This window comes from Onychomys torridus, chromosome 4 (genome assembly GCF_903995425.1).
Source record: "Onychomys torridus chromosome 4, mOncTor1.1, whole genome shotgun sequence".
NCBI lineage: Eukaryota > Metazoa > Chordata > Mammalia > Rodentia > Cricetidae > Onychomys > Onychomys torridus.
Window position 1 is genome coordinate 94,153,481 of NC_050446.1, and position 24,888 is coordinate 94,178,368.

Sequence of the window (24,888 nt, forward strand, 5' to 3'; positions counted from 1 at the left end):
CTCCCAAGTGCTAAGAGTACAGGCCTACACCACTACTCCTGGTTTTTGCAGTGCTGGAAATTGAACCCAGGGCTTCATGAGTGCTAGGCATAGCTCTACCAGATGAGCTACAGTTCAGCCATAACAGTTGTATTTTTGTTTGTAAAATTCTGAGTTGATTAAAGTTTTGTTTTGTTTTTGTTTGTTTTCAGGGTGAGAAGGCAGTTGTGACTATGTGTTGACTACAGTTTTCTTACTACTGAATTTCTCACTGGAATCATGGAAGAGAAACAGCAAATTCTATTGGCTAATCAAGATGGTGGAACAGTGACAGGAGCAGCACCTACCTTCTTTGTCATCCTCAAACAGCCAGGAAATGGCAAAACTGATCAAGGAATTTTGGTTACTAATCGAGATGCCTGTACTTTGTCGAGTAGGGTGTCATCACCAGGAAAATCTAAAGGGAAGACTTGCCTTCCAGCTGACTGTACTGTGGGAAGAATCACTGTTACCCTTGATAACAATAGTATGTGGAATGAGTTCCATAATCGAAGTACAGAGATGATTCTGACTAAGCAGGGAAGACGTATGTTTCCTTATTGTCGCTATTGGATAACAGGCTTAGATTCAAATTTAAAGTATATCCTTGTGATGGACATATCTCCTGTGGATAACCATCGTTATAAGTGGAATGGTCGTTGGTGGGAACCCAGTGGGAAGGCTGAACCCCATATTTTGGGGAGAGTTTTTATTCATCCAGAATCTCCTTCCACAGGTCACTATTGGATGCATCAACCAGTATCTTTCTATAAACTCAAACTTACCAACAATACACTGGACCAGGAAGGGCATATTATTTTGCACTCTATGCATCGTTACCTGCCAAGGCTTCATTTGGTGCCTGCGGAAAAGGCTACAGAAGTGATACAATTAAATGGCCCTGGTGTTCATACTTTTACTTTTCCCCAGACTGAATTCTTTGCAGTAACAGCTTATCAAAACATTCAGATTACCCAGTTGAAAATAGATTATAATCCATTTGCCAAAGGCTTTCGGGATGATGGGTTAAGTAGTAAGCCCCAGAGAGATGGAAAACAAAGGAATAGCTCTGATCAAGAAGGGAATAGTATTCGTCTTACTGAAGGCGAGGGATCAGAGATACATTCAGGTGATTTTGATCCTGTGTTAAGGGGTCATGAAGCATCAGGCCTCGGTTTGGAGAAGCCGCCCCATAATGTAAAACAAGACTTTCTTGGTTTTATTAGTACTGATTCAGCACTTGAAGTTCCTCAACTGAAGCATGAAATTTCTGAAAGGTAAGTCGTAGTTTTTCTTCTTACATTTATTTATTTGTTTACTTACTTATTTTGTGTATGTGTAGGGGGGATCAAAGGACAACTTTAGGGAGTTGGGGTACCCTTTTACATCATGTGGGTCTGGGATATCAAACTCAGGTCATTTGGCTTGGTGACAACCACCATTACCTACTGATCATCTTTCCAGTTGGGTAATAGTTTTTCCTGTTCTTAGAGATAAAAAGATTGAGATGGGCCAGATTTTGGAGTTAATTAATTGGTTCTGTGGAATGCAGTAGATGTTGATATCAATTGCTATAAAGCAAACCACACCTGCTTTTAATTCTTTGATGTGACAAGTTTTTTTTCTGTAAGGAATATCCACTGAATTCAGGGTATAGAATTTCAGTCAGATTGGATAATTAATCAAAAATAAGGAACTTTTATTTTATTTGTGGCTTGTTTCTTGTTAACACATGTAGACAGTTCATCATTGTGAAAAAAAGGGAAAAACTAAATTATAACTGAAACAGTTTATCCAATTAAAGTATAAGATGTACTCTATAAGCTGAATTTACTGCCCTAAGGTCATCCTAACTGTCCAAATAAAATAGAAACTAAAGATTATTATCTATGAAAATAACCTAATCTATTTTCTAAAAATAAATGCATTCTTATGTAATTGAACCTTTTGTGTTAAAACAAACAAACAAACAAACAAACAAACAAACAAAAAACAACAACCAAACTCCACAACCTGGTATACTTCTAATACCAAGCAATTCAGATAAGAGGCACTCAACTTCTTTATATTTTATACTGATACTTCAGTTCAGTAGTCTATATGTACGTATATATAAAAGCCTCTGTGTGGTGTGTGTGTGTGTGTGTGTGTATGTATGCGTGAATGTATGTACATTACTTCCATTTTAAGTTTTTTTGGTGTGGGGGGGGCATCAAGGTTTCAGTGTATAGCCTAGTCTGCCAGGAGCTTGCTATATTTAGCCCAGATTGGCCCCAAATTCAGAATCTTTCTGTCTCAGCTACTGGGATTACAGATGGATTACAGATATCTACTCACGGTTAGCTCTGCTTCTTTGTATTCTCAAATTTTTTGTTTGTTTGTTTTTTTGAGAGAGGGTCTTATATGTAAGCCTGGCTGGCCTGGAACTTGCTGTGTAGACAAGGCAGGACTTGAATTCACAGAGATCTTCCTGCCTCTACTTCTCAAGTGCTGGTATTAAAGATATGCATCACCATTCTTGACTTAAAAGATCTCTTAAAAAATAGAGGGCTGGAGAGATGGCTCAGTGGTTAAGAGCACTGGCTACTCTTCCAGAGGTCCTGAGTTCAATTCCCAGCACCCACATGGTGTCTCACAACTGTCTGTAACTCCAGTTCCAGAAGATCTGACACCTTCACACCAATTCATTTAAATAAGTTAGTTAAATAAATTTAAAAAAGAAAGAATGAGTGAAAGAAAGGAAAAAAAATTATTTTTAATTTTGTTTTGTTTTTGAGAAGGTTTCTTTGTGTAACGCTAATTGTACTGGAACTTGCTCTATAGACTAGGCTAGCCTCAAACTCACAACGATCTGCCTGCTTTTTCCTCCTGAGTGCTGGGATTAAAGGCATGGGCCACTACCCCCTGACGGATTTTTATGTTTTTAATTTATTTTGGTTTTTCGAGATAGGGTTTCTCTGTGTTGTTTGGTGCCTGCCCTGGATCTCGCTCTGTAGACCAGGCTGGCCTTGAACTCACAGAGATCCACCTGTCTCTGCCTCCTGAGTGTTGGGATTAAAGGCGTGTGCCACCACCGCCTGGCTTTTTTTTTAATGTGTATGTATGTGTATCTGCATGCTGTATATGTGTGTGGGTACTTGTGGAGGCCAGGAGAGGGTAGATTCCCCTGAGCTGTAGTTAGAGCTACGTGATGGTGGGTTCTCTGGAGAGCAGAAAGTGCTTTTAACCACTGGTAACTCTCCAGTCACTCAGATTTGTTTTTTAAAAACACATTTGTTTCTTACCATCTCCTTATTCAAGCATAAGGAAAAAAAAAAGACTTTATAAACATTTACAGAAAGATTCTCTGGCCAAGGGTGTAGCTAAGTGGTAGAATGTCCTACTTAGCATAATCAAAGTTTGGAATAATACATAATACTTACCTTTCATCCAAAAAGATGTATAAATTTTTAAGCTGTACGCTTCTGAGTAACATGATGAAGTTCTATGTTGTCCTGCTCTGTCCTGAATGAGATGTACATTTCAGTGACCAGGATATCCATGCTATGTATGCTACCTGCCCACTAGTCACTTAGTAGCCTTCTCAGTAAGAAAGGGAATTGTGGAAGAATTGTAGTTGTTGCATTTGTTTAATTTTTTTATATATTATCCTATGCTGTTGGCATAGTGCCTTGAACTCATGGAGATCTGCCCACCTTTGCTCCCAAATTCTGGGGTTAAAGGCATGCACTACCACCACCTGTCTCATGTTGGACTCATAATATTTGCTTATTTTGTGTGCACACAGCTCATCTGTGGAAATGAGAAGACGACTGGCATTAATTGATTTTTTTCTTCTCTCATGTGGGTCCCAGAGATTATCAGGCTTGGCACTAAGTGCCTTTACCTGCTGAGCCATCTTGTTGGCTCCAGACTTTTAATTTTTAGATGGAAGGCTGATAACTGATACCTGTTTCATTTTTCAGGTGCATATACATATACATTTGAATTTAAAATAAAAAATAAAGTCAAGCTGGGTGGGTACTGGTGGTGCCTACCTTTAATCCCAATCCCAGCACTTTGGAGGCAGAGGCAGGTGGATCTCTGTGAGTTCCAGGACAACCAGGGCTGTTACACAGTGAAACCCTGTCTCAAAAAACAAACAAACAAAAAACCAGTCAAAATAGTACTGTCATAGCCCCTGACTTTCAGTAGACGATAAATTCTAAGACTGAGAGGATGCCTGAAACTACAGGTAGTGCTAATGCCTGCATATTTGCTATGCTCTTTTCCCTTTTGTATACATGTTAACTGTCACAGTAAGAAGTTAACTGTGCCGGGCGGTGGGTGGCGTACGCCTTTAATCCCAGCACTCAGGAGGCAGAGGCAGGCGTATCTTCGTGAGTTTGAGGCCAGCCTGGTCTACAAAGTGAGATCCAGGAAAGGCTCAAAGCTACATAGAGAAACCCTGTCTCTACTCATTTCTCTCTCTCTCTCTCTCTCTCTTAGTTTTGGAGACAGGGCTTCTCTGTGTAACAGCTCTGTCTATCCTAGAACTCTCTCTGTAGATCAGGCTGGCCTTGAACTCACAGAAATCTCTGCCTTCTGTGTGCTGGGATTAAAGGTGTTGCCACCACCACCTGGCACTACTTAATTCTGTATCTTGGCTAACCACCAGGCAATGGAAAATAGAGGACAAGGGGGTCTTAGTATATCATGTTTCAGCCATGTATGATATACTATATTTCATTTTGACACTAACAACTCTGTGTTCGTCCTACAGGTTTAAGGGCATTATTCCCAAAAGGTTGCCCTTATTTCAGAAACCAGCACAGGCTACCTTTTTTGATCAGTGGGTTATGGATCTGAAGATTCTAATTTCCCTTAGATTCACCAACTTGCTAAATTCATTCACAGAACTCAGGAAATGTTCTACCAGATCCACTCTCCACTTTGCTGTCTTCAGAGGCTCAACTGACTCAGAGACTCAGAGTGCCAATTCTCTAAGCAGTGTTCATCTTTTTGGTAGCCAGGCTGATACTGAACCTACTTTGGGAAGGGGGACACTATGAAGTCAACTTATTAGCATAAACTTAAGTGTGAGCAGTGTGCTCATGAATAGGAAAAATACTCCTAGTAATCAGAAAATTTCAACTATTTAAGAAGCTCTGTGCTATTAACTTAGAGAAGATACTATATAAGTACATATATACATTCTTTCTTCCTGCTTTTTGTTTGTTTTTCTTTTTAGAAAAAGATTAATGTGTATGGGTATTTTGCCTACCTGCATATGTATATGTGTGTGTATGTATGTGTGCTTGTTGTCATGGATCCCCCTCGGAACTGGAATTACAGACAGTTGTGAGCTGCCATGTGGGTTCTGGGAACAGAACCTGGGTCCTCTAGAGGAGCACCATAACTGCTGAGCCCTTCCTCCAGTCCCTATTTTTCTCTTTCAGACAGTCTTACTATGTAGTCCTAGCTATATATATAAAACTCAGTAGGTCCATCGGACTGTTTGGGATTAAAGGCATACACCCCTACACCTGGTCTGTTTGTTTGTTTTTCGAGACAGGGTTTCTCTGTGTAGCCCTGGCTGTCCTGGAACTTGCTCTATTGACCAGGCTGTCTCTGAACTCAGAGAGATCTGCCTGCCTCTACGTCCCAGAGTGCTGAGATTAAAGGCATGTACCACCATGCCCAGCTAAATATAAAGAATTAAAAAAAAATTACTGATAATGAAAAATAGTAGTCATTTGCTTTACTTTTTCCTAGAAGAACTTTAGTGTTTTAGCTGTTCTTGTTTTTGCCTGTCTAAATCATAAGACTAATGTCAACTACTAGTTTTTCCCACCATTTGTGTGTGTGTGTTTGTGTGTTTGTGTTTATGGATGTGTGCAGATGGGGCCATGTGAAGGCCCAATGGTGATGTTGACTCTTCAGCCTTATTCGTTGAGTCATGGTCTCTTAATCAAATGCACAGCTTGTCACTGTGGCTGGTCTTGCTAGCCCTGGCTTTGAGGTCCTATCTCTGCCTACCTAGGGTGGAATTAAGGGCTGGCTACTTTTTCCACCTGGCATTTTTATGGGTTCTGAGGTTCCAAACATTGGTCCTCATACTTACTTGCACAGTCCTATTTTAATCATTGAGTGAGCCATCTACCCAGCCCCCAATTCCTATTTTAATCACTGAGTGAGCCATCTACCCAGCCCCCAATTCCTATTTTAATCACTGAGTGAGCCATCTACCCAGCCCCCAATGATCAGTTTTACACGTTATCTTCCCTCCTTTCTCTTCTTTCCTTCTCTTTCTGTCTTCAGTTGTGGGGATTGAAGTTAAAGTCTTATGCATGGTAGGTAGATATTCTACCAACTGAACTACTTCCCTAGCTCACATACTATTTTTTTTTAAATGATTGTATTGGGAACTGACCACAGAGACTCGTGTGTTAGGAAAGTGTTCTGCCACTGGGTTAACCCCCAACTCCTTTTTTTTTTTTCCTTTTGAGAAAGTGTCACAGTAAGTTGCCTATGCTGCCCTGAACTCTGTAGCTCAGGTAGACCTTGAATTTGTCATTCTTTTGCTTTAACCTTCATTGCTGAGATTACAGGCTTCTGGCACCCGGACCTACAACTTTGTGTGCTCAGGTTTGAACCCAGGGCATACTAAGCAAATTTTATCACTGAGCTACATCCCCATCCTTTACTATTTAAAATTATTTCCCAATACATTTTAGCTCATTTTATTTTGCTAGAATAAAATACCAGAGACAAGGTAAATTATTTGCCTTTTTGTTTTGAAGGCTGGAAAATTGAAGAGCATGGAGCTGGTATCTGTTTGGCATCTGTGGAAGTCTCACTATATCATAACATGGTGGGGGCGTATCACATTGTGAGACAGCAAGTGTTCTAGACTTGGTTTCTTTTATTCTTAAAATACTGTGAATGCTCTGCAAAGGCACTCATCCAATCTTTACCTCACTTTGGGGTTAAGTTTCTAATACACAGACTTTTGAGGGACACATTGAAACTACTACCTACAGGTACAAGCTTCATGCTTGTTATTTTCCCTTTATCCACTCTGTGTAGTGTAGTTGGTCAGTTTTCAGTAAACAGTGGTAGAACACTGGAAAATATAAGCCTTCTCCTTCACACTATACACAATAATTAGTTCAGAGATGCTCATAGACTCAGGTGTGAAAGCTGTTAAGTTTGCCTTTTAAAATTTCACTTAGTGCGCTCCCCCCCCCCTTCTGTTTTGGTGGGGTTTTTTTTGTCGTGTCTTCCCCCCCCCCCCCCCGACAAGGTTTCTCTGTGTTGCTATGGCTGTTCTGGAACTCACTCTGTAGACCAGGCACATCTTGAACTCACAGAGATCCACCTGCCTCTGCCTCCCAAGTGCTGGGACTGAAGGTGTGCACCACCATCACCACGGCTTCTTAGTTCTCTCTCTTTTCTTTTCTTTCTTCCTCTCTCTCTCTCTCTCTCTCTCTTTCTCTTTCTTTCTTCTTTCTTTTTTTGATTTATTTATTTTGTATACAGTGTTCTGTCTGCATGTCAGAATAGGGCACCAGATCTCATTACGGATGGTTGTGAGCCACTATGTATTTTCCGGGAATTGAACTCAGGACCTCTGGAAGAGCAGCCAGTTCTCTTAACCTATGAGCCATCTCTCTAGCTCTAGTTCTCTCTCTCTCTCTTTCTCTCTCTTTTTGTTATATTTATTGTATGTGTATATATGTGGATGTGAATTGTATATGTCATGGTGTGCATGTGGAAGTCAGAAGACAACTTTCAGGAGTTGGTTCTTTTCTGCCATCATGTGGAGCTAGGGATTGAACTGAGGTCATCTGGCTGTATGTGTGTATGTGGCCCCTTCTACTATAATTAAATTAAAAAGATTTATCTTCATTTTTATTTTGGTGTCTGTGTGAGTATCTATTTGAGTTTGGATGCCTGCAGAGGCCAGAAGAGGGTATTGGATCTATTTGATACACTGGAGCTGGAGTTAAGTGGTTGTGAGCAAAGCAACCCAGAGTAGGTGTTGGGGACTCTTCTACAAGAAGAGGATCCATCATTGAGTACTTTTATGTATCTTTTGTTGTATTCTTTATCGCATGGAGACATTTCCTTCCATTTTCCAGTTTATGTTTTTAATAATAAATGAATTTCATAAACATATCTTTTATATTAATTGGGATGTCATGTGCTCCCTCCCATTTTGTTGATGAATTTTATTGATGGGTGGTACTGTTATTCAGCCTTGCATTGTTGGACTAAACCTTGTTATAGTAATAGTGTTTTGTTGTTGTTGTTTTTTTTTTTGAGACTAGGTCTCTCCATGTAGTCCTGGCTGTCTTGGAACTTGCTATGTAGACCAGGTTGGCCTTAAGTCACAGAAATCCTGCTTCTGCTTCCTAAGCGCTGAGATTAAAGGTGTACACCATACCCGGCTATAATCTTTTTAATATTTCTAGGCTGTTTGTGGGAAATTTGCATCTAAATTAATAAGGGATAGCTATTTTGAGTTTTATTTTCAATGGCATGGTATCTGGGTTGTAAATTTCCCCAGAAAGAAGCTAGAAGTGTACCATACTGTACTTTCCAAGTTTGTGTAAGATGATAGTTTTTCATCATGTTTCTGTCAAGTTTTAGCTCATAAATTCAACTTGGTTAGTTTCTGGTCTCTTGATTTTTATTTCAACTTTATCTTGTTATAAATTTTTATTACTTTAAGAAACCGTACTTTATGTACAGCAATATAATTATAAATTAATAAAACAATGTAATAGAATGATTTGATACAGTCTTAAACAAAGGGAAAATTTTCAAGTTACAAAATTCTTCAGAACAAATTAAATTTTGTCCCCTAAATGGATTAGTGTGGCAAGTGTACTAGTTACTAGTCGCGACTAATGCCTGTTGCACTAATGGTCGGTGCAGATAAAAAAACGGCAAGCCCAGCTTTCATAGATTCCCCCCCCCCCCCGAGTGATTTTTATTTTATTTATTTTTTGGGGGTGGGTGGGAGCTGAGGATTGAACCCAGGGTCTTGCGCTTGCTAGGCATGTGCTCTACCACTGAGCTAAATCCCCAACCCTGATTTTTATTTTTTATTTCTATTTTTTTTTTTTAATTTTTAATTTTTGCAACAGGGTTTCTCTGTGTAACCCTATTTGTCCTGGAACTCACTCTGTAGACCAGGCTGGCCTCGAACCCAGAGATCCACCTGCGTCTGCCTGGGATTATAGTGCCAGGATTAAAGGAGTATGCCACCATTCTATTGCCTTTATCGAAAAAATGGTTTTTTTTAACTACTTCAACACACAGGAAGTTGAATTCAGATATCCACCACAGAATAACAGCTATGACAGAGTTGGTATTAGCAAACTACTAGCTTTATATTCTCTTCCATGGGTAGTGTCCTTTTGCCTGTGCTCTGTCCTTCCTTCCTCACCACCTAATGTTACCATCTCTTGGTCTCCTTTCTAAGTTTTGAGACTTTATACATTATACTTATTTACGTGTGTGCGTGTGCGTGTACGTGTGTGTGTGTGTGTGTGTGTGTGTGTGTGTGTGTGTTTATATTATAGGCTAGTAGCTGCATATGACAGAGGACTTTTTGTTTTTTCTACATTTGGGTCTTTTCTATTTGCTTTTGCCATAATTGACCTTTGTGTCAGGGGCTAGCAAATTAAAACTTAGGTCCATACTTCATCACCTGTTTGTGTGATTTGCAAGCTAGGAATAGTTCTTACATGTTTAGATGGCTGGAGAAAAGGAAGGATATTTCACGATCTCTGAAAATTACATAAAATTGAAATTTCAGTGTTCATTTGTTGGATCATGGCTATGTTTATGTATGTTTTATATGGATCCTTTTGTGCTTTAGTGGCATAACTTAAATATTTTACGTTTTTTTAGCCTTTTGCAGAAAATAAATTCCTATAATGGAGAATTTATTTTAGACATTTTGCTTTCCTTAGCATATGTATTTAAAACTAAATTTACCACTACTTTAGTTTGCATTCTATACATTTTGATATTTGCATTGTTTCTTACTCATTTATATTGTCTGAGTTTATTTCTGCCAAAAAGCATAAGTAACTTAACTTTTGAAATTATTAAGACTTTGCTATTTGCCAGCCTACTGTCTTTTTTGATGGGTAATACTTTGTGTATATTTGAAAAGAATTACATATTTTATAGATATTGAGTGGAGGTTCTGTTTGTTTTGTAAGTCTGTGTCTTTTGCTCTGGTTCTGGCTGGTATTCACTGTAGCCCAAGCTCTTGAATTCATGATGGTCTCTGCCTTAGCCTCCCAAGTGCTGAGGTTACAGGTGTGTTCCACCATGCCCGGCTTTGAATGTGATCTACAGTTAACTTGGTAAATGTAACTGATAATAATACTACTGAGTTCTGTCTCCTTACTGATTTCTTTTTTTCTGGTTTTGGTTTTTTGAGACAGGGTCTCACTAATATAGCTCTGGCTGTTCTGGAACTCATTCTGTAGCCTGCTTCTGCCTCCAGAGTGCTGGGATTAAAGGTGCACACCATCACCTGCTCCCAACTGATTTTTATGGGAGAGAGTGGTAATGGTAGTACTGGGGATTGAATTTAGGTCTTCCCACATCATTGGCAAGTGTGTAACCACACAATAGATCCTCTAGCATACTCTAATTGAGAAAAGTGGGCTAAAGTCTTCACTGTATAGTTCTGGATTTTTGTTCTCTTTCCTTTTTCCCTTTTTTTTTTTTTTTTTTTTAAGACAGGATCTTTCTTTGCAGTCCTGGCTGGCTTGCAACTTGGTGTGTAGAGTAGGCTTGCCTCAAACTCCCAGAGGTTCTCCTGTCTATGTCTCTAAGTATTGAGATTTAAAGGCATCTGCCACCATGCATGCACACTCTCATGCTCTGTCTCTCTTGTCCTCCTAAAAATTGTCTATGTGATTAATTTTTTTAAATGTTATTTTATTTTATTTTACTTTAATATGTATTGGTATTTTGCCTGTATATATGTCTGTTGTCTCTATACCTCATTTGTGCCAGGTGCCTAGAGAGACCAGAAGAGGGCATTGGATGTCTTGGAACTAGAGTTACAGAAGAGTTGTGAACTACAATATAGGTGCTAGGAATGAAACCTGGGTCCTCTGGAAGAGTAGTCAGCGCTTTTTTTTTTTTTTTTTTAAGTTTTCAAGACAGAGTTTCTCTGTATAACATCCTTAGCTGTCCTGGAACTCCCCCTGTAGACCAGGCTATTTATTTTGTTCCTTTTTGTGGTGCGGGGCTTTTTTCTTTTTTAAACTTCATTCAACCTGCTTGTCAATTTTTGCTATTTCTCAGTCTGTAAAAGTTCTTTTTAAAAAGTCTTTGTTTATGCCTGGATGTTAAATTTTTTTCCCCCTGGTGTTTTATTCTTGCTCAGGTTCTCAACATGTGAGGTACAACCAACCCCTTTGGAAGATTCATATCAGATATCTTACATATTGGATATTTACATTATGATTCATAACAATAGCAAAATTACAATTATGAAGTAGCAGCAAAGTAAGTTTATGGTTGGGGGACACCACAAAATGAGGAACTGTATTAAAGGGTTGCAGCGTTAGGAAGGTTGAGAACCACTGCTCTAAACTGTTTTGAGTTTCAGGACAGACATTAAGGTCTTTTATTCATTTTGAATAGATTTTTGTGGAGGGTTAGTATAATACTTACTTGTTGCTGATGAAAGCAATTTGAGGAAGGATTCATTTTTGGCTCACAGTTTGAGGGTACAGTCCATCGTGGTGTGAAAGGCATGGTGGCAGTAGTGTGAAGCAGCTGGCACATTGTCTCCACCACCAGGAGGTACAGGAGGATGAACACTGGTGCTCCACTGGGTTTCTCTTTTTTTGAATTTTATTCAGCCTGGGACGCCAGCCCATGGCAGGTAGAAGCTTATCTATCATATTTGGGTTGAGTGTTCCTCCCTTCCTCAATCTTTTCTGGAAAATAACCTCATAAACACATCAGAAATATGTTTCTGTGGTGATTCAAAGTGTTATAAATTGACAATGAAAATTAACCATCACAGTGATTTCCTTCTTAGTTCTCTGTAGATATCCTGTTTTCGGCACCATTTGTTGAAGAGGCTATTACCCCCCCCCCCCCCTTCCTCCCTCTGTCTGTCTCTGTGTGTCTGTGTGTATGTGTGTGTAGGTCAGAGGTCTACTGGGAATTGGTTTTTCTTTTGCCATGTTGGTCCCAGGGATCACATCCAGGGCATCAAATTTAACTCAACAGCAGGTACCTTTACCACTGAGCCAACTCAAAGGCCTGAATTTCTTACCCTCTCCACTTTCTAAGATTACACATAATGTGCCATTATGCTTGATTTATGTGATACTGAGGATTGACCTAGAGTTTTGTACATCCTGGGCAAATACTTTACAGACCAAGTCCCCAGTTGTATGTAACCTAGCCTTTTATTTTGGAAGAGTTTGTGGCAAACTCTTTGTCTGTCTGTCCGTCCGTCCATCCGTCCGTCCATCCATCCATCTATCTATCTATCTATCTATCTTCGATTCAGGGTCTCACTAGATAGCCCTGGCTGGCATGAAATTCTTTATGTAGATCTGGCCTCACCTCGGGTCTACCTGCTTCTGAGTGCTGGGATTAAAGACATGCTTACCTTACTATTACCATGAATGTGCTGCCCAGCTGCTCTGGTAAATTCTTACATTGGAAGCATGTCTTTTTTGGGGGGTGGGGAGGGTGCTGGAATTGAACCTTGCACTTGTTGGGCAGGTATTCTACTACTGAGCCACACCCTTATTCCTTAAAAGTGGGTTTTTTAATTTGAAAAATTGAAGATCTTCTGATAGTAACCTGAGTATGTATTGGTTAAGATGTTAAATTTTGTTTAGATATTTTATCTGGAATACAGAAATGAACTAGCAGTTTGAAAGCATATTAATTTGTTGTAAGTCCTAGTTGTGATAGACATTACTTTTTCCTCTTGCTTATTGGCAGTTGATGATGCATGCATTTTAAGAGTTTGTTGTGCAGGAATCTTAAATGTTTTTATTAATAAAAAGAAACCTGAGGCCAGTTATTAGGGTGAATGTTAGAAGATCAGAGAAGCAGAACAAGCCATAGCTACCTACCTCACCTCGCCAGATCCTCAGCTGATCCTGTTTTCTCACACTGGAAGCTTCTGTGTCTTCATCCAAATGGAACTCAGCTGAACTGTGCTGCTCAAAGCCTAAAAGCTTAACTAGCCAAATGCTTCTAGTTTCTGGTCTTTCACACCTTATATACCTTTCTGCTTTCTGCCATCACTTCCTGGGATTAAAGGCGTGAGTCACCATGCTTGGCTGTATCCTTGAACACAGAGATCCAGGTAGATCTCGGCCTCTGGAATGCTAGGATTAAAGGCGTGTGCTACCACTGCCTATCCTCTATGTTTAATATTGTGGCAGTTCTGTCTCTGATCCCAGATAAGTTTATTAAAGTGCACAATATTTCGGGGAACACAATACCACTACAGTTTGTTTTTTCATTGGTTCTAGCTGACTTTAATATGGAGTTCTGTATATCTGATCAATATCTAAAGGCAATCACCTTTTATAAGGTACTCTGCATTTTGATTTAATGATAAGGGTAAACTATATTCTTTTCCTGTGCTTTATTTATATAAGTAGGGTCAGTTTATGTAGTGATAGGGATTGAACCTCAGGACTTGTGTTCTAGGCAAGCACTCTACCAACTGAGCTACATTCCCAGCCCTAGAACTTTGCTCTTGAATTGTATTTTTTTAATAAAACATTGATAAATGTGTTTATGTTGGTAAATTGCTTTTGAGTACTTTGTTAAGTTACAGACAGTTTTTAAGGAATGGCTCATGAAATCTGATGCATTAATTCGTCTTAACTGTCTTTCCTGTCTTGAGTCTTGTTTATGAATAGTTCTGTACTTTTTATCTTCCTCTCTTTCTCTAGTCTTATTGCGAACAGTTTTGAAGATGATTCCCAGATTGCCTCACCATTAAACCCGAATGGAAACTTTAATGTCGTCATTAAAGAGGAGCCCCTAGATGGTTATGATTATGAACTTGGTGAATGCCCAGAAGGGGTCACCGTGAAACAAGAAGAGACAGATGAGGAAACGGATGTCTACTCCAATAGCGATGATGATCCTATATTAGAGAAACAACTAAAGAGACACAATAAAGTGGATAACTTAGAAGCTGATCATCCATCTTATAAATGGCTACCAAGTAGCCCAGGTGTTGCTAAAGCTAAAATGTCTAAATTAGATGCTGGAAAAATGCCAGTGGTTTACCTAGAACCCTGTGCTGTCACCAAAAGCACAGTGAAAATTTCTGAACTCCCTGATACGATTTCCACATCTCGAAAAGATAAATCAGTGTTGGCAGAATTAGAATATTTGCCTGCATATATTGAAAATTCCAGTGGGACTGGCTTTTGCTTAAGTAAGGATTCAGAAAATAGTCTCAGAAAACATTCATCAGACCTCAGAATGGTACAAAAATATACTTTACTTAAAGAACCCCAGTGGAACTATCCTGACATATTTGATAGCAGTAGCACAGAAAGAACAAATGACAGTTCAAAGGTATCAACTGGAGACTCGTTTTTAGGAAAAGAGGACTTGGGCAAAAAGCGAACAACTGTGCTTAAAATGACAGCTTTACCCTCAAAGGCTGTGAACACTAGCCAGAGTGCCTCTCCAAACGCTCCTGGAAAAAGAGGGAGGCCTCGAAAGGTGAGGCTCTCTAAGGCAGGGAGACCACCTAAAAACACAGGGAAGTCTTTAACTGCTACAAAGAATATTCCTGTAGGCCCTGGAAATACCGTCCCTGATGTGAAGCCTGATCTAGAAGATGTGGATGGTGTGCTCTTTGTTTCCTTTGAATCAAAGGTAAGATTATGATGATCAGCTTTCTTTCTAAGGTCTCTTTTGAATTATGTATTGGCTTAAAATTTAGGATCTACTTTTGTTAATGTATCCATTTGTGAATATGTTTGGGAAAAGGGAATGAGTATCTTTACATTTGGTTTAGTTAACAGTAATCACCTTTTTATTTTTATTTTTTAAGATTTATTTATTTATTGTGTACATAGTATTCTGCCTGCATGTGTCCCTGCAGGCTAGAAGAGGGCACCTGATCTCATTACAAGTGGTTGTGAGCCACCATGTGGTTGGTGCGAATTGAACTCAGGACCTCTGGAAGAGCAGGCAGTGCTCTTAACCACTGAGCCATCTCTCCAGCCCCAGTAATCACCTTTTAAGATACTTACTTGCTTTGAAATAGACTTTAAAAATGTACCTTTGCTTAGATATCACTCTATAATTTATGTAGGATATTTATCTGATTTTTTTAAAAAAGATTTATGTGTGTCTTTGTATGTGAGTGCAGGTGCCTGTGGAGGCCAGAGGCATTGGGTTGCCCTGGAGCTAGAGTTACAGGCAGTTGTGAGCTATCTGACATTGGTGCTAGAAATTGAACTTGGAATTTTCATTGTTGCAGACTCAAAGAAAGCATAACAATACATAAAAAGTACACTTTTTTATTTCCTGAGATACTTCATCTCTCCTACCACTGATTAGTAACAGTGGTGTAGAGTATTGGAGAACCAAATACTAGCAGTCTTTTTTTTATTTTTGGGAGACGGGCTCTCTACACAGCTTAATGCAGTCGGCTCTGTAGATTAGGCTAGCCTTGAACTCACAGAGATCCATTTGATGTTTCCTCTGAGAGCTGGGACTAAAGGTGTGTGCCACCATGTCCAGCTCAGTGCTAGCAGTCTCGATGATTTGAGTCTTACATAATTTGTGTTATGGTTTGCCCTCCTCTGACCCTACATGAATACTAATTTTCATGCAGATGTTTTAAGGAGTCTAGTTAGTATTCTTAAGTTGACTGTAGATGCTGGATGTCTTTCTACCTGGTCTTCTCCTCCTCTGTTACTGGGAAAGCTTCTTTTTTTTTTTTTTTTTTTTTTTTTTGTTTGTTTTTTGTTTTTTAATCGAGACAGGGTTTCTCTGTGTAGTTTTGGTGCCTGTCCTGGAATTTGCTCTATAGACCAGGCTGGCCTCGAACTCACTGAGATCCGCCTGGCTCTGCCTCCTGAGTGCTGGGATTAAAGGCATGTGCCACAGCCGCCTGGCTTTAAGAAAGCTTCTTTATATAGGCTCTGAGACCTGAGCATGCAGATTGTGGGCAGATACAGTTTGATGTTGGTTTAGTATGAGGTCGTATTTGTCTTTTTTCCTGGTAGTGGTGATGTTTTTCCTCTCCCTCCTTCCTCCTTCCCCCTTCCTTCTTTTCTTCTTTCCCCTTCTTTTCTTCTATTCACTCTCTGACCACCCCACCCCTTTGTTTGTAGCAGGAATGGGGAAGAACAGTACTAGAGATCAAACTAGAGATCCTTATACATAATAAGGCAAGTGTTCTACTACTGGACTAAATCTTAGTCCCTTATGATTAAAATAATTGAATGCTAATACTGTAGGAAATAATAAAAAAGTACATTACACTGGATGTGGTGATACATGCATGTTCCTCTTTGAGATAGGGTATTCTCACTAAACTTGGAGCTCACTGATTGGCTGATGAGTGCCAGAGACCCTCCTGTCTTCTTCACCCCAACCCCACTAGGAGTTACAGACAAGTGCCAGTATACTCAGCTTTTATATGAGTACTAGGGCGGTAAACCAGGTTTTCATTATTATATGGCAAGCACTGTACCTACTGAGCACTCCCTCCAGCCTCAGGTCATCATCGTCGTTTTTTTTTTTTTTTTTTTTTTTTTTTTAAAATTTCCTTTAAAAATTTTAGAAGCAACATAAACTGGATTTTATTTTTAATATATAGGAGGCTCTAGATATTCATGCAGTTGATGGGACCACAGAAGAACCTTCTAGTCTTCCGACTACAACCACAAATGATCCAGGTATTATATAACAGTATATATTCAGATATATTTGCTGTTGGGGCTGTAGTAGTGAAGTGTGGAACATTTATTCTCTCTATGAACATTATTTTATTTTATCATTGTTTTGTGACTAGGTTGCAGAACAAAAATTTCCCAGTTGGAAAAGGAATTAATAGAAGATTTGAAGTCTTTGCGGCATAAGCAGGTGATACATCCTGCTCTTCAAGAAGGTACTAGTTTCAAAGTATGGACAAGCCAGTTTGTCTTTTGTCCATTGTCTCCTTCCTTTTTTCCCCTTCCTACCTCTTTTTGCTTATTTCTCTGTTCTTTATTTTCTCTTTCCCTTCTATCCTTGATTTTATTTCAGTACCTCTCAACTAGCAATTTTTTTTTTAAATTTCCCCTGCTTCTAAATTTCTTTTTAACTTAAAAACACATGTAGGTCCTTACTCTAGTAATATATAATAAGGAGTGTGTGTGTGTGTGTGTGTGTGTGTGTGTGTAATGTATCACAGAAAGCAGTGTTTTCTCTTCAAAATAGGAGCATTTTGCAGTTTTAAAACTCTGGTTACATTTTTTTTTTTTTTATTTGCTTTGGGGGGTTGAGAGTCCTATTTTTATTTAAGTAACATATTTAAGGACACACACACACACACACACACACACACACACACACACACACATTCTTGGGGCTGAAGAGATGGCTCAGTAGATAAGGGTGTCTGCTGTGAAGTATGAAGGTCGTACTTTGATTCCCAGCATGGACACACGCAAGAACATCAGGTGTGGCAGTACATGCCCACAATATTCTTGGTGCTTGGAAAAAAGAGACACAAGAATCCCTGATTGTTGCTGTCTGGTCAGTTTAGCCAAGTTGGAGTGTTCTAGGTGCAGTGAGAGACCTTGTCAGAAAAAATACAGTGAAGGGCGGTTGAGAAAGAAGATACCTATTATCTGCCTCTGACCTCCACGTGTACAGGCACAAGGGTTCAAGCATAAATACAAGAGAATTTTCCTCACTATGTGTCTACAAGTACATAACATTTGGAGGAGTATTGGAAACTTAATTAAAACATTTAGATGGCACAGTAGGTTAAGATACTTGTTGCCAAATCTGATGATTAGATTTCAATCTTTGGAACCTCTGTAGTAAAAAGAGAGATATAACTCCTACAAGTTGTCCTAACTTCCACTTGTCAACTTTGGGAGTTTTTGATTGGAAACTTGAGTCTGTTACTTCTGTTTCGTATTATATAATAACTTATTACGGGGTTATATTGTAGACCAGATTGGCTTCTATATTATCTTCTTGACTTCTCCAGTGCTTACATGCCTATTAATATATTTTTTGTTTGTTTTTGTTTTTAGTGGTAACCTATCCATTACAGTGTTACTTTATGTAACCTTTAAACTCCTTTTGGCCTTCATTTTGTAAAAATTCCAGTGAAATATTTTCCTAAAGTATTATCTCTTAATTTATAAGTCTCATTTTAGGCTCATTGATGATAATGGAAAATTAGTACCTATAATCAGGCCAGAAACTCCATCTGTGGCAAGGTTTTTTTTTATTAGAGATTCTAGAAGGCCTCTGAACCTCAGGTGCTGAAAAATAAAAGATTTGAATTTTGCTTTATTTAATTATGGTGCTTAAGAATTGCTACAAATTTGGCAACCTAAAACAAAATACATTTATATTTTATATTTTCTGTGTTTGCAGTATGAGCATGGCTTATGTCCCTTGCTTAGGTTCTCAAAAGGCTGTAATGAAGATGTTGAAGCAATTGGCAAGGCTTGTTTTTCTCTTCATTATTTGCCAAAGAGGATTCTGCTCCCATTCCCCCTTAGCTTATCCCTGCCCCCTTTTTGTCTTTTGAGGTTTTTTTTTTGGGGGGGGGGTGTTTTTTCAAGACAGTTTTCTATGTAACAGCCTTGGCTGTCCTGGAACTCACTTTGTAGACCAGGCTGGCCCTGAACTCATAGATATCTACCTGTTTCTGCCTTCCAAGTGCTGGGATTAAAGGCGTTCACTACCACCAAGTCCCCCCAATCTTACTGATTGACAGAATTTATTTCCTTACAGCTTTAGCAACATTTCTAGGTTATCACATGTACATAATCATGAAATGTTCCCGTGCCCTGTGCTACATTCCATTGGTTGTAAATAAATAATAGATTTTGCCCCTTATTCAAGGGTAGGTAATATGTAATACCATAAGGTAAAGATTTAAGTGGAGCTGTTACTGTTTACTTCATCATTTTGCTTTTTACTATTTCCTTTATTAACTCTTTGAATAAAAAAAAATTTTTTCCCAAAGAAAAGGGAGATAATATGAGCTGTGGTCCTTTTTTCTTGTAGTGGGCTTAAAACTGAATTCAGTGGACCCAACAATGAGCATTGATCTTAAATACTTGGGAGTACAACTGCCTTTGGCTCCAGCCACCAGCTTCCCCTTTTGGAACCTTACAGGAACTAACCCTGCCTCTCCTGGTGAGTATGTAGCATTTATATAATTGAACACTATTTTTCTTCTTTAATGTTTAGGTTATTTGTAGTATAAATTTTAAAGCATTACTTTTATTCTCTAATTTAGGATATTTAGATATCCATTTATGATATTTTAGAGAGTAAATCTCTTGTTTCTTGGCATAGAGTTAATACATAGGATGTATCATAGTAGAGAAACATAGTAATTAGACATATTTGGCTGACTAGAACTCTGGTCATTTCTTTTGCTTTTTCTTTTATAGATGCTGGGTTTCCTTTTGTTTCTAGGACAGGGAAGACCAATGACTTCACCAAGATCAAAGGATGGAGAGGAAAATTTCATAGTGCTTCTTCATCTAGGAATGAAGGTGATTAGCCTTTTGTTTTTTGTGTTGTTTTGTTTTTTTCTAGTACTAGAAATTAAACATAGGGTCTTAACAGCTCCTCAAGCACTTTCCTACTCAGCTCAAGGCCTGCCTTTTCTCTGTTTTTGAGATGTAGTCTCTGAGTGTGGAATGCTGGCTTGAGCTCTCAGTCCTCCTTGCTCAGCCTTCCAAGTGCTGGAATTATAGGCATATGCCATCAAGCCTTGGTCATTAATGATTGTTTTAAACTCTACATATGTTCTGAAAAATGTAGTCTTGGCCTAGGTTAATGGCGCTTGCCTTTCATCCCAACGCTGGAGACAAGTGGATTTCTGTGAGGTTGAGTCCAGTCTGACTACATAGTAAGTTCCAGGCCAGCCAGGGTTTCATGGTGAAGACCCATTTCAAATCAAATCAGTCTCATCCAACTACTTGTCATTATCTTCACCTCTCTCTAAACTGAAATGAAAAGTCTTGCTGGTATTTGTTTTCTCCCTAGCTACAACCAAGGGTTCCACTCCTATCCATTTCAAACGTAATAATCCTTGCAGTTTTCAAACTGTGTTTCCTTTTGTTATGCTTAGTTACAAAAGCATCATTTCAGAACTATATACTTCAAAATTGTCTAGTAGTTCTAATAGTCTCATGCTTTAGAATAAACTTGTAACCCAAAGGTTTTGGTTGGCAATATGAACCTATTTCACACTGCATTTGTTTGCTATTTATACCTTAACCAGCTTAGTTTGCCATTTGTCCAGAATAAATCTGTTTCACCTTTGAGTTTGCATAGTCTTATAACAATGATAATATGTTTAAATCTTTACTAATATTTTGCTTTCCTAAAAATGGATGTTGCTAGGTCTGATAATGTATACCATTGTAGTCCAGTGACTTGAGAGGCAAATGAAGGTGGATTGCAAGAGGTCTTGCCAAGTGCCAGATCCAAGATATCCAGAGCTACATAATGAGAACTTGTTTCAAAATAAAACAAAACCAAACAAATGAAAACCCTTAAATGTTATGCTCTTCTTTTTATGGCTTTCCCTCTTCCCTTGCATTTTGTTTCAGTGGACTCGGGTCTCTTAAATAATCCTTGGCATTCTGTTGAAGTCTTCTTTGATGTAATTTCTTTTTTTCCCCTTGCTGTTATGTTTTTATTCATCACTGGTTTCTATAGTTAAGTGAAAAGGTTTATGACTTGTATCTGAAACACTGTTTCGTTTGTCCTGGTTTTCTATTTTTTCTTCTTTCTGAATAGGAACAGTTTAGAGAAGTCTCAATAGCATGTATCTCAGTACTTCTGACCTTGTAGAATGTTTTTCCTAGAGATGTAAAACTTTCCGAGGTTTAAATGTCTTGTATCTCCTTATTTCTAGGTGGAAATGCCGAGGCTTCACTGAAAAACCGTTCTGCTTTCTGTAGTGATAAGCTAGATGAGTACTTGGAAAATGAAGGCAAGCTGATGGAAACAAGCATGGGCTTCTCTTCCAATGCTCCCACATCTCCAGTAGTATACCAGCTACCTACCAAGAGTACCAGCTATGTTCGAACTCTTGATAGTGTACTCAAGAAGCAATCTACTGTTTCCCCTTCTACCTCTTACTCTGTGAAGTCCCATTCTGTAACCACTGCCTCTCGAAAAACAAAATCTCAAAACAAACAAGCAACACTGAGTGGTCGAACTAAATCATCTTATAAGTCTATTTTACCATACCCTGTTTCACCAAAACAGAAAAACACTCATGTGATCCCAGGAGATAAAATTACCAAGAATTCCTTAAGTACAGCCTCAGATAATCAGGTGACTAACTTCGTTGTCCCAGCTGTAGATGAAAGTGCATTTCCAAAGCAGATTAGTTTGCGGCAGGCACAGCAACAGCAGCTGCAGCAGCAAGGAACACGTCCTCTAGGGTTGTCGAAGTCTCAAGTAAAGCTTATGGACCTGGAAGACTGCGCACTCTGGGAAGGGAAGCCAAGGACATATATTACTGAAGAGCGAGCAGATGTCTCCTTGACAACTCTGCTTACTGCTCAAGTAAGTATTTGCTATTTTCTATAAACATTGGTGCTTAGCTAGAAATTAGACATTGATGCTTTTGGCAAATGGATAAGCTGGGTTTTAGCGTTTTAATCACCTAGGTGACATCTGCCTGTCTATTCTTCCCAAGTGCTAGGATTAAGGGTGTGGGGCATAACACCTAGTTTGGTGTATGCTTTTAATCCCAGTGCTCAGGAGACAGAGGCAGGTGGATCTCAGTGAGTTCAAGGCTAGCCTGGGTCTACATAGTCAGCTCTAGGACAGCTAGGGCTGCATAGTGAGACCCTGTCTTAAACAAACAAAAAAGGTGGGAAGTTTTTATAAAGGTACCTGATATTGACCTCTGGCCTCCACATGTGTATGTGTGAGGTGGCACACGTGTATACACACACACACACACACACACACACACACACACACACACACAGAGTTGCACTTGCATACACTGCACACATAACAAATAAATTAAAAAAGTAAAATAAAATTCTGGGGCTAGCAAGCTGGCTTAGTAGTTAAAAATGCTTTCTGCACAAGCCTGGTAACCTGAGTTCAGTCCCCAGAAACAGTGTAAAAGTGGATAAAGAGAACTAACTGCACAACCTTGTTTTCTAACCTCTACATATGTACTGTGGCATGTGCACCCTCATATATTATACACACACAATAAGTAAAAAAATAAAATTCTGCACTGAATTCTAGAGCTGAAGATCATGAGATGTTGGCAGTAAATGCTTTCTGTAATTTGTGTGTTGTGTGCATATATGCATGTATATTTCTGTTGTGCATGCATATGTGTTTGTAGGTTAAAGTTGATGTTAGATGTCTTGTTTAGACCCTCTCTCCTTTATGGAGACAGGATCTCTTGTTGAAACTGGAGCTAGTTAGCTAGCAGCTGGCCCCAGAGATCCCCATCTCTGCCGCGCTCCCCCCCCACCAAGTACAGGGATTATAGGTGGCTACTTTGAGTGGAAGCACCTTGTCCACTGAGTCCACTCTTCAGTCTTTGTCCTTAATTACTAGTCATTCATAAAGATTCATGCATGAATGATTTTCCTCCCTTTTATTGTTTAGTTAGGACATTTTGAAGAAAATAGTAGATAGCAATTTTTTTTTTTCAGACCATATATGCTATTGGTGTGTTATTCACTATACTGTTGCAGTCTAGACAATATGAGCCTGCTTATGCTCCAGGAAAACCTCCTAAAACATTAAGTTTGACCTATGCACCTTAGATTTGTCAGTTCTGCAGAAGAACATTATGTGTGGTATCTAGTGAGTAAATAGCCTGCATTTGATATTTTTGCTCTTAATGAGAAATTTCTTTGGCTGATATGTGTTAATGCATTAGAGTGGGAACTTGTTTACTCAGAGTCCTAATTATGTATGTAGTCTGACCTTTTGAGTCTGTGTCAGTCTTGTATTAGTCCTCATAATCAGAAGGTAGGTCAGTATGTGACTCGTAAGTTGGTGGTGGTACTGGGAAGACTCAGTAACAACTTTCTCACTTCACTTCAGGCATCTCTCAAAACCAAACCTATCCACACAATCATAAGGAAACGAGCTCCTCCATGCAACAATGACTTCTGTCGCCTGGGTTGTGTCTGTTCCAGTCTAGCTTTGGAGAAGCGCCAGCCTGCTCATTGCCGTCGACCAGACTGCATGTTTGGCTGCACTTGTTTGAAAAGAAAAGTTGTATTAGTTAAAGGGGGATCCAAAACAAAGCATTTCCATAAGAAGGCTGCTCATCGAGATTCGTTATTTTATGATACACTGGGAGAAGAAGCAAGGGAAAGAGGGGGAGTCAGAGAAGATGAGGAACAATTGAAGGAGAAAAAGAAGAGAAAGAAGCTGGAATACAGTGAGTTGAATTTTTTGTTTGTTTGGTTGGTTGGTTTGGTTTTTCGAGACAGGGTTTTTCCTGTAGCCCTGGCTGTCCTGCATCTCGCTCCGGCCTCAAACTCACAGAGATCTGCCCGCTTCTGCCTCCTGAGTGATGGGATTAAAGGTGCGTGCCACCACCACCCTCCAGTGAGTATTAATTAGTTTAAAACTCTCTTCTTAACTTTTTGTAAAAGTATACATCTTGTTGTATGTATGAGTACTTTTTCTGTGAATTTATATAGAGGAACCAGAGATTGAAGCCACATGTTTTCCTCAGTTGCTTTCCACTTGATTAAGTAATTTTTTTTTTTCTTTTCTTTTCTTTTTGAGACAGGGTTTCTCTGTATAGCTTTGGAGCCTTTCCTGGATCTCACTCTGTAGACCAGGCTGGCCTTGAACTCACAGATATCTGCCTGCCTCTGCCTTCTGAGTGCTAGGATTAAAGGCCGCATGGCTTGATTAAAATAATTTTTAATTACACTTATTATTTTGCATATATGTATGTGTTTATGCATTCTTGAGTGGCAGTCAATGGACAACTTGAAGGGGTTTGTTCTCACCCTTCACCATGTGGGTCCTGGGGGATCAAATTTGGGTTGTCAGGTTTGATGGCAAATTCCTAATGTGCTAAGCCATCTCACTGGCCCTCCACTTTTTTCTCTTTTTTTTTTTTTTTTTGGGAGCTGAGGATCGAACCCAGGGCCTTGCACTTGCTAGGCAAGCGCTCTACCACTGAGCTAAATCCCCGACCTGGGTTTCTCTGTTTAACAGTCCTCGCTGTCCTGGAACTTGCTTTATAGACTAGGTTGGCCTTGAACTCACAAAGATCCACCTGCCTTTGCCCCCCAAATCTTGGGATTAAAGGTGTGCATCACTGCCCTCCTGCTCTCCACTCATTGATGTGGCCAGATTTGCTGGCCAACGACTTCCCAGGGGTCTTGTTTCTACTTCCTCAGTTCTGGAACTGCCACACCTGTTGTTTAATGTTGGTGCTGGGACCTGTACTTTGGGCCTTCGTGTCTATGTGGGAAACACTTGAATGACTTAATCCTTCTCGTGTGTGTGTGTGTGTGTGTGTGTGTGTGTGTGTACGCGTGCGTGCGTGCGTGTGCGCGCGCGTGCGCTCTTTCTTAGCACCGTGGACTGAACCTCTACAATTGAACTAAGTCCTCAATCCCTCTA

At 39.3% G+C, this 24,888-nt stretch overlaps 1 protein-coding gene across 8 annotated transcripts in view; it reads left to right on the top strand.

Annotated features, from left to right (window-relative positions):
* Window positions 1–24,888, top strand: part of Mga (MAX dimerization protein MGA) — a 94,313-nt gene that overhangs the window by 31,998 nt on the left and 37,427 nt on the right. For all 8 annotated transcript variants that reach the window (XM_036183514.1, XM_036183513.1, XM_036183517.1 and 5 more), the window contains exons 2-9: window positions 192–1,295; window positions 13,977–14,919; window positions 16,877–16,955; window positions 17,072–17,167; window positions 19,294–19,425; window positions 19,686–19,790; window positions 21,164–21,822; window positions 23,341–23,683. In XM_036183514.1, coding sequence (XP_036039407.1) covers window positions 259–1,295; window positions 13,977–14,919; window positions 16,877–16,955; window positions 17,072–17,167; window positions 19,294–19,425; window positions 19,686–19,790; window positions 21,164–21,822; window positions 23,341–23,683 — 3,394 coding nt within the window. In that variant the 5' untranslated portion in view covers window positions 192–258. The remainder of the gene's footprint in view (window positions 1–191; window positions 1,296–13,976; window positions 14,920–16,876; window positions 16,956–17,071; window positions 17,168–19,293; window positions 19,426–19,685; window positions 19,791–21,163; window positions 21,823–23,340; window positions 23,684–24,888) is intronic.